General features: G+C 36.5%; 1 protein-coding gene and 1 pseudogene across 1 annotated transcript; one reads left to right on the forward strand and one right to left on the reverse strand.

Moving 5' to 3' along the window:
* Positions 1-1,201: 1,201 nt before the first annotated feature.
* On the forward strand, positions 1,202-3,544 carry LOC114720287 (probable sesquiterpene synthase; annotated as a pseudogene).
* Positions 3,545-8,248: 4,704 nt separating this feature from the next.
* LOC114720289 ((-)-germacrene D synthase-like) lies at positions 8,249-10,945 on the reverse strand. Its single transcript, XM_028905925.1, has 7 exons — positions 10,832-10,945; positions 10,323-10,602; positions 9,826-10,198; positions 9,498-9,716; positions 9,249-9,387; positions 8,691-8,939; positions 8,249-8,577 (listed from the first exon to the last, which is right to left on the reverse strand). Exons 1-7 carry the CDS (start codon positions 10,943-10,945, stop codon positions 8,281-8,283), a joined length of 1,671 nt encoding a protein of 556 aa, XP_028761758.1. The 3' UTR covers positions 8,249-8,280.
* Positions 10,946-14,200: the final 3,255 nt, after the last annotated feature.

Here is a 14,200-nt window from a genome sequence, read left to right on the forward strand (position 1 = left end):
ACGAGGACCACAAGGTCCAATTGCTCTGCCATTGTAAAGATCTTTAGGCTTGCAACTTTCAGATTCATGGCTATGTTAATCTCTGTTTTTTGAACAAAAAACAAAGGTGGCTCATGGAGCAAGTACTTGTCTTTCTAAATTTTTCCCTTTAAATTATTGATCATTTAGAGATTGAGTAATTAAGAATGTTCATGTTACATTACTAATCATCATAAAGATGCATATAAAAAGCCTGAAAGCAGATTTGATCTTGAACAGGACAGCGGAGGAGCACATTGTAGAATCAGCCAATGATGAGGTAGAGATCATGCATGAGTCTGAGATTGAGCTTACACTTGGCTCCTCAAGTTATTACAACTGTACAAGAAAAAAGCGAGATGATGACAATGAATCAATGGTTTGCAGTGAGAATGCCCCATTACACGAAGAAGATGATGGCCTTTATATATATATATATATATATATATATATAAATATATATAATTAAAATCGCATATCCAGTCATCTTGCTTAGTTAGCATGCCATGTCAGTAGAATAAACGGTGTTAGTGACACATCAGCAAACTTAATACCGTTTAGGTCCTTATTAAACTATAGGGACTAACGTTATAAACGGAATAAAACTTGAGTGACCAAAACCTATTGCTTGAAAGTATAGGGACCAAAACCAAAATGAATATAAACTATAAGGACCAAATATTATATGAACCCTAATTTATAAATCGATATATTACTTCTGGTCCTAATTATACGACCTCATTTGTAGTCTATAAATAAGATTTATTAAATAGGACCGGAGGTAGTAGTAATAATCTAACATCACATAGGAATATCTTAGGGATATCATGTCATGTTTGCTAAAATTAAATAATTTATATAGCTTTTTTAATTTACTAGAATTAGTTAAATACCCGTTATATTAAGTATTGAAAGAATATAACTTGGCAGTAGAATCACCTTGAATGAGATTGATAAGAAGGGGGGGGGGGAGACATTTAGATATTTTATTAATTAATCGTACTATCCAATCAAAGTTCAAATTGCTTCATCGTGATCTCTCCTGTCTCTTTCCTAAATAGATGTTTATTAATTTCTGATTGAGGCGATAGGTGAGATGAAGACTAGTATAAATGGCAAGGCACATAAGTAACATCTTCAAACTAGGCCAAAGAAAAAAGCATTCGCAGTTTTATACCCAAAAATGTCTTCCGCAAGTCAAACATCTCAAATTATGCGTCCCATGGCCCATTTTAGTCCCAATATTTGGGGATACTATTTCTTCAATTCTGCCTCTCTTCCTCTCCTGGTATTTCTTTTACTTTCACTATTTTCTTTCTTTTGCTTAATATTTACGATCCATGAAATCATTTTACGTACTTTGACCCAAGTGTTGGGTGTCGGTATATATGAGTGAAATTTGAAATAACTTTCGTATCTATATGAAATAGAATTGAGTTACAGGAAGGATATATATATATATATATATATATATATATATAAACCAAAAAGAAAACTATTAACTTCAAAAAAAAAAAAAGGAACAGAAATATTTTCTTCTTTTCGGTGCATAGAAGACCCTCATTAATTTTTGAAGGTGCAGAATAGAGAACCGGAAGTCCTACAGCGATCACAACGTCTGACGGGGAAAGTTCGAAAATTGATAGTAGCACCAGTTGATCAGGATCTTACGGAAAAGCTGAACTTGATCGACAACATCAGACGTTTAGGTGTGTCTTATCATTTCGAAGGTGAGATTGAAGAGATATTACAGAATATGCACAACAACCCTTCACCTTCCTCCACCTTTCAAAGGCAAAGATCTTCATACCATTTCCCTCTGGTTTCGGTTGCTTAGGCAACAAGGTTTTCACGCACCATGTGGTACGTTAACTGACTAATGCTGTTCATATTTTGTTTAAGTTCTTATCCACTCTATCAGACCTTCTCATTTCTAAAAGTGTATGCAGATATATTTGGCATCCATGGAGAAGATGTTCTTGACCAGGCTATACATTTCACTTCCTATCACCTCAAGTCAAGGTTGGGTGCCATGAGCCCAAACCTCGAACGAAGAGTTAGTCGTGCGCTGAACTTCCCCATTCGGAAAGGAATCCCACGATTGGAATCCAGGTATTACATTCCCATGTACTCAGCAGCGGCTTCTCCAAACTACCAACTGCTAGAATTGGCCGTCCTGGACTTTCATATTGTGCAGCTTCTGCACAAAGAGGAACTTCAACGTGTGACAGACCTACTTTCTGAATCATATCTAGGCAAAGTCAGATATCATGTTATTAAAAAGAACTGGAAAGCTTAACATGCATATATTATATTGCATTGCAGGTGGTGGAAGAAGTTAGACTGTGTGACCAAGGTGCCATATGCAAGGGACAGAGTAGTTGAAGCATATTTTTGGCCCTTGGGCGTATATTATGAGCCTCAGTATATAATTGGAAGGACAATAGTCGGCAAATTAATTGCGGTTATTTCTGCCGTTGATGATACATGTGCATATGGCACCCTTGAAGCACTTGAACTCTTCACTGAAGCAGTCCTGAGGTTAAATTAATTGATCAATAATTTTAATTTTTCTTGAAAAATTAAATCCTTCAAATGCTATTTTTCTCATTTGTTGTTAATTAACAAAGCTAATATTGTTAATTCAAACTGTTTCTCAGATGGGATGCTAGTCCTTTGGATCCTGTTCCAGAATGTATGAAAGTGGTGTTTCATGCCCTGTTAGATCTATTCAATGAAATGGAGTTGCTGACTGAAAAGGAAGGAAAATCATGCTTTGTTCCATTTGTTAAAAAAACTGTAGGATATTTACTGCCAATATCAAATTCTACATATTATGTTTAAACTGAATTGGAAAGTTTGACTAATGAAGTTAATGTATATGTTAGTAGTTTCAAAAACTTGCAGAAGCCTATCTGGTTGAAGCCAAGTGTTGCAACCAAGGTTACACCCCAACATACGAAGAGTACGGAGTAGTGACATCTTGTTACCCTTTGCTCGAGATGGCTTCTTTCCTTGGTCTCGGGAACTTGGCAGCCGAACATGTGTTTGATTGGGTTTCCAGTGTTCCCAAAATTGTGAGAGCCTCAGCTATTATCGGCAGATTAACAGGTGACATGAGTTCTCACAAGGTACAGCATTAACAATTCAAATTATAGATCGTGATTAATTTTTATGATGCTCTTATAGGTACTGAGTTTATTGTCTTCTTGAATTGGTAGTTTGAGCGGAAGAGAGTACATGTTGCTTCTGCAGTGGAATATAATGTTTGATGAATCAACATGGGATTTCAGAAGAAGAGGCCTATCAAATTCTGCAAAAGGATTTAGATAATGCATGGAAAGATATAAACGAAGAATACTTGAAGCCAGATGTTGTTCCAAAGGTTGTGCTCGATTGTGTTGTGAATTTCACAAGCATAATAGAGCTTGTGTATGGAAACTTTGCAGACAGATACACACATGCTGAACTGCTGAAAGATCATGTTGCAGCATTAGTGGTGGGCCCCATTGATAATTTACAGTAATACAAATGGATATGCTTTAGAGACGCATGGCTTGCAAGTAGTTATTAAGGTTTATGTGGTGTGTGTATCAACAAGTGGGAACCATAATGCTGTGTGATGGCCGGAGGATTAAGATTTTCTTTTAATAGTTGAGTATGGAACTATATTTAAATACAAGGTATCGAGATCGAGAGTTCTGTGAGCATTTCGCAGCACTTAAAAGTAATTTTCTCAAATTATGTGTCTCAATGTGCAACTAAATCATGATTAAGGGCCTACTTAGAATATTTTATATGTAGCTTTTAATCATAATTTACGAAATACGAGATGAATATGTCAAAAAAATTTCATCTCGACTTACATAAAATGAGAACCAGTTTCGATGCTTATCATTGTGATAAGCACCCTAAACTTATCAGATCTAAGTCATCCATATCTTATGTGGATGGTCCAAATTTAATTTATTTTTATTTTTATTTATTTAAAATAATTATTTTAATATGTATAGAATTTAAAAAAAAAAGAAAAATTTCTTAACTATCATTCTTTCAAAAAATAATTTTTTCTATTTAAAAATAATTAATAAAAAATTTTAAATTTGGACTCTTAAACAATCGAGATTTAATAACTCTGATGAGTAACAAAACTGGTCCATATAAAATGTGAATACAAGCACTTTTCAACGCCATTCTAAACAGTCCCTAAAAAGGAAAGGATAATGCGGTGCGCCTTTGGAAGCTTTAAAGCCATCCAAATGCGCAGTGCCTTCCGTTGGGTCTCTGTCTCCCATCGTGCCGCAAGGCCCCACAAAGCCCTACTTGGATTTCGCTTTTCATTTCTCCAAATATCTAGAGATCCATCCTCCGTCATTGTCTCCACCAGCACGTCAAACCCATAATTCCTTGGTCAATTCTCCACACACACACGCACGCACATATTATGCATGATAACACTGGTGGAAAAAAATGACAAGATGAAAAAATGCAAGTGAAAATGATTAAGCGTAATTTGGCGTAGTTGCCTCAGTTGGAAATTAAGCAAAAAAAGACGTTGAATATAGAAAAATTGTAAAAAGACAACTATTACCATATTACCATAGGTTTTGATGACAATTAATAAGCAAATGACAATAATTTTTATGAAGGAGTTCCTATATGTAATTTTTTAATTTTCAAAATCTTTTTTAGTGATTTTCGCAGTATAATAAGTTGCCTTGGGAATAAAGCACAGTGTGTTTTTCCTTTAGGATTTCCTTTAGTAAGAAGCGTGCAACTTTCTATATATGTCAATTATTCCTTAGTCCTCAATAATGTTTAAGAAATTTGCATTGGAGCTTAATATAAATTGCGTGGGAGGTAACAACTAACAACATCACTTATATAAGGTGACAACAAAATGTTTGTGCCAGCTTAAAAATTCTATTGCTTATGTATATATTTTGCCACCAATTCCTTTAGGGTATTTTATTCACATTTGTTCCAAGTAAATCTTCTTTTGTCCTCTTATTTTCTTTTCTTTTTAAATTTTAATTTTATCCACTTCCATTGATATTGAGTGTCTTTTTTTTTTTTGCTCAATATTTTTATTGTTTTCAGCAGCTATATATAATTATGTGATTATGAGTACGATTCTAAAGGAGTATTATTTCTTTCTGGCCAGGTTCTGAAGAAGTCTTTAAAGTAGAAATGGCAAATCTGGGATGAAGGCACATGTCCGACGATTTCCTTTGGGAAATTTGGGACGAAATTTTCCGCAGTCTACCCATATCATATGCATCTCTGTTTGCAAAGCTTAAACTAACGATTTCTGGGGAATATCATTTTTTAGGTGGGATATAAGGTGCTCAGAATTCTTGGCAGAATAGGCGAGATTTTGTTACCAAGCACTGTTGGATGTTTACGATGAAATCAAGCAAGAAATGGTCAAGGAAGGAAGACAATTTTGCATCGAGTGCGCCAAAGAAGAGGTAAGACGTGATGATGTTCATTTTTGAAGACGTGATGATGAACAACGAAGATAAAGAACTCAATCTCTTTAATTATGGTAGGAGGCGCAGATGAAAAGCTTAGTGCAAGCGTACTTGGTTGAAGCCAAATGGTACAACAGCAATTACACACTAACAGTAGTGGAGGAGTGCATGTGCAATCGTTTGGTCATAGCCATAAGTTTCATTGGTATAGGTCCTATTGCTACTGAGCAAACCTTCCGGTGGTTATCAGATAACCCCAAAATTGTTACAGCGTCACAGACCATCAGCAGGCTTATGGATGACATTGTTTCCAACGAGGCACCCACAATATTGTTGGAAATCTAAATCATTTAAATGTTTGATATATATATATATATATATAGAGGCAAATAATATATAATTTGTGTTTGTGGCGTATGTAATTGGTTAGGATGAGCAGAAGAGAGGGGATGCTTCTTCGGCCGTAGAGTACTCCGTGAAGGAACATGGGATGATGAAGAGAGAAAAAGCGATTGGGGAGGCCGAGAGGGGGGGGGGAGCCTGACGGGCGGATGAACTATCTAGTTTCTCTTGGTGCAAACAATCTAGTTTCTTGAGCGAACCCAATACGGGCCGATGCATTTGGGCTTTCGTTATTATCAGCTTTTCTTAACGTGAAGGTATCATAAGCTTGATCCAACATAGCACGTGAAATCATCACCCCTTGCGTTTGTTCGGAGCCGGATCTTCTCAGAAGCCATTTTCTCAGCGTCCTAAAATCCAGTCCGTTTAGATGATCTAAAAGCTTACAGTGCGCCAAGTCATCAAGCTGTCCGGTCCCACAAACTCTAGCACTGCGTCTTCAATTTCTCTCTTCTCCTTCGACCCCCTAACTTTTGGCTGCTCTCTCCTCAGTGGCCACATGAACTATATAGCTTTCTTACGAATTTCTCATTGAGTTGAAGCATCCCCTGAATTATTTGCATTGCCCATAATACATAACATGATGGGAAGATGAAACCACGGCATGTGGGAGACTCTAGTACATGCGTTTGGGTTCCTATATCAGAGACAAGACTTTTGTTGAGGGTCAAATTCGGCTGGTGAAAGAGAACCATGCAAATGCAATGTTTCTACATTTCGTGACCCCTCAAGTCCTGTACTTAGATATCCTAAAGACAAGTTTTGTGTTAAGACCTGATTCTTTGAGAGCGAATTGTTGTCCGTATCATGCTTGCGAGGGACTTTTTCACATCTGTAAACCAAACTTCATTCTCTATTTCTTTTTTTTTTTGTCCGCTTAGCTTTCAGCTTATGTAAATTTTTTTTTGGCCGGATCAGCTTATGTAAGTTAACTCCTAATCTATATATGAATACGGTTGATAGCATCACCATGAAACAGTACTGAGATTTTCCAGCGGTGTCATGGCGTAATAATTTGACGCATGAATTCATGACCCATCACTGAGTGTTGATGATTAACACCAATTATGGCAAATCCTCACTATATAATTGAGATTAATTCTTGTCAGAATGTTTCTATTTTTCTTGTTACGTTAGAATAGAATGTTTCTATGTTGTTCAGTGAGAGTTACGGACTGGATTTTAGGATGCTGAGAAAATTGATTCTGAGAGGATCTGGTTCCCGTTTGTTCGACTTTCAATCCTATAAATACCGCCGCCGCCGCCGCCATGCCCTTGGTGGCCATGGAAACCCCCGGTGGCTAGGTGTACGAGATCTCTGAGGCCAACTCGGCCTACACCACGGGCAAAATTCACGGTCTCAAGGCTTTCTGTGCTCAGTTCAGCCCTTCCCAGGCATCAGAATCACCTTCACTGCTTCCATCGCCATGCCCATTCAAACCGCCGTTCTCAACGAATGCCTTATAAAAGATTAATTTGTTCGACCAGTTTGAGTATTTTTAGATTAATTTCTTTATTTGGTTAAGGAAAAAAATTCAAAGACATGAGCAAACTGGGAAAGAATCAAGAGGCATTCGGGAGAATGGAGAAACGAGGAGGATGGATGTCGTTGTACACAATACAGATGGATCAGTCTCCATCAGGAAGCTGTCAATCATCCTCGTCACTATTGGCATAATGAAGCTGACCCACCACCTCTCCAACTTCATTCGCCAATAACTGCTTCATTCACTAATAATTAGTGCTGATCCTTAATAAAAAAAAATTAATAGACTAATTTGAGTATATTATGAGAGTTTGTTAAGTTAGTGTATGTAATAAATATGTGTTGTTTTTCTTAAAATACTTTTAGTAATCATGTGTATCACCTAAAACTACTATTTGATGAAATCTTTAATGGGTCTTCATCCAGTGCTAATCAGCATTATGTGCTCATTACTGTAATGCAATTTAAAACCATTTAAAATTGACATAGATGGTTCATATTTAAAATTTTTAACATACAATTTTTTCAATAATAAATTTATTTTTTAAAGATATGTTAGTTGTGATATTATATTAATTTTAAATTTTGTATCTATTGAAACAAAAAGTCGATTGAGATATATAAAAAATTTAAATTCAATTTGAACTATCTAAAATAAATATGGATGGTCCAAATTATGATGAGCATGAAATGTACTCTCATCTTTGATATGTGTATTTGCTATAAAGACTACTTTAAGAAAAATGAATAAATATAAGAGATAAAGTGCATTTAGATCTTATATTTAGAATCAAATTAGAAATCAAACTAGTTCTTATAATAAGTACAGAAGGTAGTAGGTAGCACGCAAGAGCACGCATTTGTTAAGTTCAAACCTACCTGTCATCTATGATCACATTTTTAAAGGGGAAAATCGTGTACGAATAAAGCAGAGATGAGATGTTTAGTTGAGTTTGTGGAATGAGTGTAGCCATCAGAATCCTTGTAAAGCACATCTATTACGCGACTCAGGTTCAGAATTCGCATCAACAAAGGCCTTGGCACTTGCGTAGGTTCACGCAGTTCCTCATTTAAATGCTTCCACGCGCTCACCACCTGCCTCTTCAACTCCTCAATCGCATTTTCTCTCTTCATCACCCCATGTTCCTTCATGTAGCACTCTATGGCCGAAGCTACATCCCCTCTCTTCTGCTCATCCTAACCAATTACATACGCCACAAACACATAAATTATATATTATTTGCCTCTCTCTCTCTATATATATATAAATCAAACATCTAAATGATTCAGAATTCTAACAATGTCGGTACCTCGTTGGAAACAATGTCATCCATCAGCCTGCTAATGGTCTGTGACGCTGTAACAATTTTGGGGTTATCTGATAACTTCCGGAAGGTTTGCTCGGTAGCTATAGGACCCATCCCAATGAAACTTATGGCTATGACCAGGCCGTATCCTGAAGAGACAAGTGCGTTGCCCATGTACTCCTCCATCGTCGGTGTGTTATTGCTATTATACCATTTGGCTTCAACCAAGTAAGCTTGGGCCAATCTTCTCATCTGTGCGTGGGTCGTACCATGATTAACAACTTGTGGTAGTAGAGTAAGAAGAAGTAGTGATAAACTCTTGCAATATATATACCGACTTTAAAGAGACTGGGTTCTTCACTCTTCATTAGTCACGTTTCTTCATATTATTTATTATATTAATTTGTAGACAATTATTCATTCACTAACATTTGATTGACCATGGAATAAGAAGAATCAGACAAATTATGTTCACATTAATTATTATAAAATAATCAATAATCTAAGTGTTCAAAATAGAAAAAAAGTGGGTGAGTTATTTAGTATAAAAGTATGTCTTACTTCATCTTTGGCATACTTAATGCAAAATTCTCTTCCTTCTTTGGTCATTTCTTGCTTGATTTCATCATAAACATCCAATAGTGCTCGGTACCAAAATCTCATGTACTCCGGCAACAATTCCAGACAGCTTATATCCCACCTGAAAAATGATATTCCCGATAAATCGTTGGCTATTTTGACAGTAGAATTTCTAATTTTAAAATAAAATTTCTTAATGGGATGGTAATTTAGACTCAAGTGAACTTAAACCTCTCAATTGTTGCCGTGAGAAGCTGTAGTTCTTCAAGTGTGCCATGAACATCATATATATCATCAAGGACCGAGGCCAAACATATCACTTTGGTGGTTATCCTTCTCGCCAAAGCATAGCAAGGTTCGTAGAACACTCCCGACATCCACAAGTAACATTCCACCAACCGGTCGCGAGCAAAAGGCAACTTGCTCCTAAAACCCAATTCTTTCCACCACCTATAGATTAAAACAAAGTTCAAAAACAATATGACTTGGGCGAGTCACTTGGATACAACGTAAATATATATATATAGAGAGACTATTAGTATAATTTAGAAAAACATACTTGGAAATATTTCCGAGTTCATTTTGGTGCATCTTTTGAAGCATATTGAAATCTAACTTTGCCAGGGCAAGTAGAGTTTCATCGTGGGAAGGATCACCGTGGTAAGAAGATATGTAATGCCAAGCTTCTAGCCTAGGAAGATTCTTGCGAAGTGGGTGCCTTAAGCTGTGCTTGACTTTTGCGGCAAGAGAACGATTCAAATGGACGATCATAGACTCCAGATGAGTGGAAGTGAAAGCAAGAGCTTCATCTAATATATCTTCTCCGTGAACTCTAAGATGGGCAGCTTCATATAAGCTCAGCATTCCTTCTACATCAGTGGTTAGTCCTTCACTGATATTACCTTGCTGATCCTTGAACTTTTCAAACACATCTGGTTTATATGAAACAAGGTGATCAGATGTTTTAATTTATCATGTCACGTTGATTATGTATGTTGGGTGGTTGAGAGAGCAAAATGGTGTTTGAAGTGGCTAGGCAGAGAGGCTGAGACATACCAGGTGAGATGCGATGGCCATGTTGCCTTAGTAACCTAAAGAGAAGTGCAAGAGTATGGAGATCTTCTTCCAAAGTGATTTGACCATTTTCAACGTAACTATCATGAATCCACTGCAATATATCATCAATCTCAAGTTCAAAATGGTAGTTAACTCCTAAACGTTGGATTGCGTCGATCGAGTGCATTTTTGCTACGAGATTTTCGGTTGGAAGGATGAGCATCTTTCTCACTTCTTCCTTGAGCGTTTTGATATGCTCCTCCATTTTGTCAGTAACTTTCTGCAGATTCAACTTTGTGTTATTACTCTTGATAACATAAAAATGCCGGGGAACTATACATGCATATTGTCTTTCATACATGTTGTGTATATATCGATCTCTAATAATAGGCTACTTAGATACTAATGAATATATTTATATCCTGCGTTCAAAAAGCATTAGATTCGTTTCTTTCATAATGATCGCTATACGTGGGGAATAAAGCTGAAAAGACATAGTGGCAAGATACCAAAGATTCGGAGGCATATGGAATGAAATGATCTCCCCAAATGCTGGGAGGATAATTAGCAGAGCGCCGAGGGAGCTGGGATAAAGCGACGGGTGGCGAAGCTGCCAAAGACATGATGGATGCGGAGTTGCCTAAATGCCTCTCTTCAGTTACGTTTTCGACTAATTAAAGGGCTTTGAGTGATAAAACCTTAAAGCCTGTCTTCAAATTTATAAGACTTTTTCAGTGAGGAAATACCAACGGCATGTTTCATTATGTGAGTATAAGTGAAACACGTCAGTTCCGGTTATCAGGAAATATCAATATGTTGGATAAGTTTCATTCAGAACCAGTTTCAATGTTTATCTCTTTGATGAACACTCTAAACTTATCAGATCTGGATAATTTATATCTCGTTTGAACAGTCCAGATTTAAAATTTTTAATTAATTATTTTTAGATAAAAAAATTAACTATTTTTTTAATAGAATAATAGTTAAGAGATTATCTCTATTTTGGATTATATATATATTAAAATAATTATTTTGAATAAATAAAAATAAAAAAGAAATCAAATCTGAATTATCCAAATGAGATATAGATGATTCAGATCTAATGAATTTAGGATACTTATCAAAGTTATGAGTACTGGAATTGTTTCCATTTCATCATGCGTGTATAATTAAAACACGTCAGGTTCACGTTTTCTTTGCTTATTATGTTGGGTGTCAAAAAAAAAAAAAAAAGAGAGAATGGCCGGTGTCGGACTTACGTTTCCTTTCTTTGAGTGCGTCATAGGTTGAAGAGGCATTTGATCAAAAAGCAAAGTTCATGATAACAAGGCTATTTTCAGCCAGGGTCAACTAAATTTTTTTCAGAATAAAGTAGCATCAAACACCTTAATCTTATTTATCAGGTGTATTTAATGCTTTTATTTTTTTTGATGATGCAGTTTTACTCATAATCTTTTAATTTACTTATATTTGGCAATTGATTCAGGCTTTTTCACATGCTCGCTCTTTCATCTTAAGGTGGAAAGCTTATCGTTTTGTGGCAGCGGACGGCAACATAGATGAGAGTGATAAAGATGAGAAGCCGGACGCATATTCTTTACGCATGCTTGCTGTCAAAATTCAGCTTGGCCATGATAACAACTGGCTTCACTGATCTATTTTATTTTTTGTACCTCAGACCCAAATTATTTTGAATTAGAGACTATGATTTGTTATTACTAAGTGGGGACTCGTGTTTCTTACTATAAATGTTCTTCTATATAGACCATCAATTGATATTAGTCACTCAGTGGCTGCTATAGGTTGAAGATCTGACTTCAATAGGAAATCGGCCCATATACTGATATAAGATGGGTGAGTACGGGCACTGATATCAGCATAGCTGGCACCCGTAATAATATGATGTTCCTATCCCCAGCCTGGATTATTCAGAATTGTGTACAGCAAATTATCCTCCACGTATAATCCCTGCATCAGTCTTGTCGAATACTTCATGGCGGAAAATCACAGTGGGGTCCAAAGGCAGAGGGGGGAAGGTGACAGTGCAAGTGTGTGATTAATATTCTTGTCTCTAACACAAGGCTTCGCTGTTAAATCATGCAATGAAAAAAGTTCGAGAGTGGGAGTAAAAAGCTGATCATACAAACCAGACTGTAAAGATGGGCTGATCCGATGGACGCACGCATTGGGTAATGATAAACCTGATGAGGACTTTCAAAAGTTTGGGGGTCGCTCATTGGCATCCCTCTGGAGGATACGTGTGTGTGTGGTCATATGGCTACTTCTTTTGTGTCGATGAATAGGAGGCCCCTTCACAGTTCACAGCAGTGGTTTGGTTTTGATCACAGTTGTGTTTTAACAAGATGAGCATCACAGAATACAAGAGGGCCTCATCTAGAGGGGGTCCAACTATATATATGGGCTGTTGGATCTTAAAAGTGTTAGGCTGAGTCTGTGCTTGAGGAGCATCTGAGGCCCAATAATGATTCGAAATTGGAATTACGGCCATGGAGGTGCAGTGTGGGAAGATTTCATATTTTTCAAATCAGGGACAGGCATTAATAATGGTCCGAGTTTATAAGGGGGGTTGGATTCGCTGTCTGGGACTTACAGAGAGTTTCAATACTAGTAATTACTAAACTACAAGGCCATTAGCGGAAGATTGGATGATTAGAATATGTGGTCTCACGGCAGATTTCTTCCCCATGGTGGCGTTTGCGGCCTATATGTGGTTCGGTGCTTGGCAGCGCGTCAGCTTCTCTCTCAGGCAAAGCGATGAAGGTGGCATGTGGGACGTACAAGTTGATGTGTGTTCATGTATGGTTTGCTCTGTTTCAGAATCAGATATGTACAAACTTAGTACCCCCTCTCTGGCACAGGCCAAGGTATCACCCACTTCTTTCATTCCATGTCTTTTGTCTTTTACAAGCTAAATAAGAGCCAGATAACTAAATTTGATCATATTAAAAAAATTAATTATTTATAATAAAGATGTGTTTACTTTTCTAAACTATCCTATTTTGAATCATAATGTATTGGTGTGAATTACTTACAATCATTAAGATATTTTGAAGAAAAAAGATATAAATTTGGGAGATAAAATATATTAAAATCTTATATTTAAGATCAAATTCAATCTCTTAATCAGTTTTTATATTAAGGATAGAAGTAGTTTTTTATTTATTTTTAAACGTCCTTCTTTCCGTTTAAATGCTTTACCCCCCCCCCCCACACACACACACCCCAAATAGTACCGTTAGATTTTTTAGGCCAAATTATACTTGGTTGTCAACCAACGTCTGGGAACACGCATGTTGCTGGCCCTTGACCCCATTGTTACAACCTAGTTTTATATGTTGTTTTCTCTTCTCTATCTTTACGGGCATTCTGTCCTTAAAAACAATCATGCGTACTTCAGCATCAAATTTTGATACTATAATCTGGTGGATAACCGAAATCATCAGTCTCAAAATCTAATTTTAGCAACAAACAACAAGAAAATTCTCAAAATCTAAGACGTCAACATTATATCTTCCCCCATTGCCTCTTATTACCATACTGTACTCCCTAGTCCAGCTCGTTCGCCTCTTCCCCTCCTGAACGTTTCTTCAACTTCCTGGCTCTCCCTCCTTGTTAATTAGATTTTTATGTTTTGCTTGATTATATTATAGGGTGTGATTGAACTTTTTCTTGCGTTTGACATCTTAATTTAATTGTTGAACCAATGATGTATTCTTTTACACATCACACGTATATATTCAAGGCGACTTAATATGTTTTCAAAGAAAAAATCTGAATGAATATCGTAAACTAACGTATTAGCTTGTAGTTCAGCTATTTGGGATGCCTATCAGTGTAATGAAGCAGTGGAACATCTT

The sequence above is a fragment of the Neltuma alba genome, unplaced genomic scaffold, assembly GCF_004799145.2.
Source record: "Neltuma alba isolate B1F8T4 unplaced genomic scaffold, ASM479914v2 tig00011972_pilon, whole genome shotgun sequence".
Classification (NCBI taxonomy): domain Eukaryota; kingdom Viridiplantae; phylum Streptophyta; class Magnoliopsida; order Fabales; family Fabaceae; genus Neltuma; species Neltuma alba.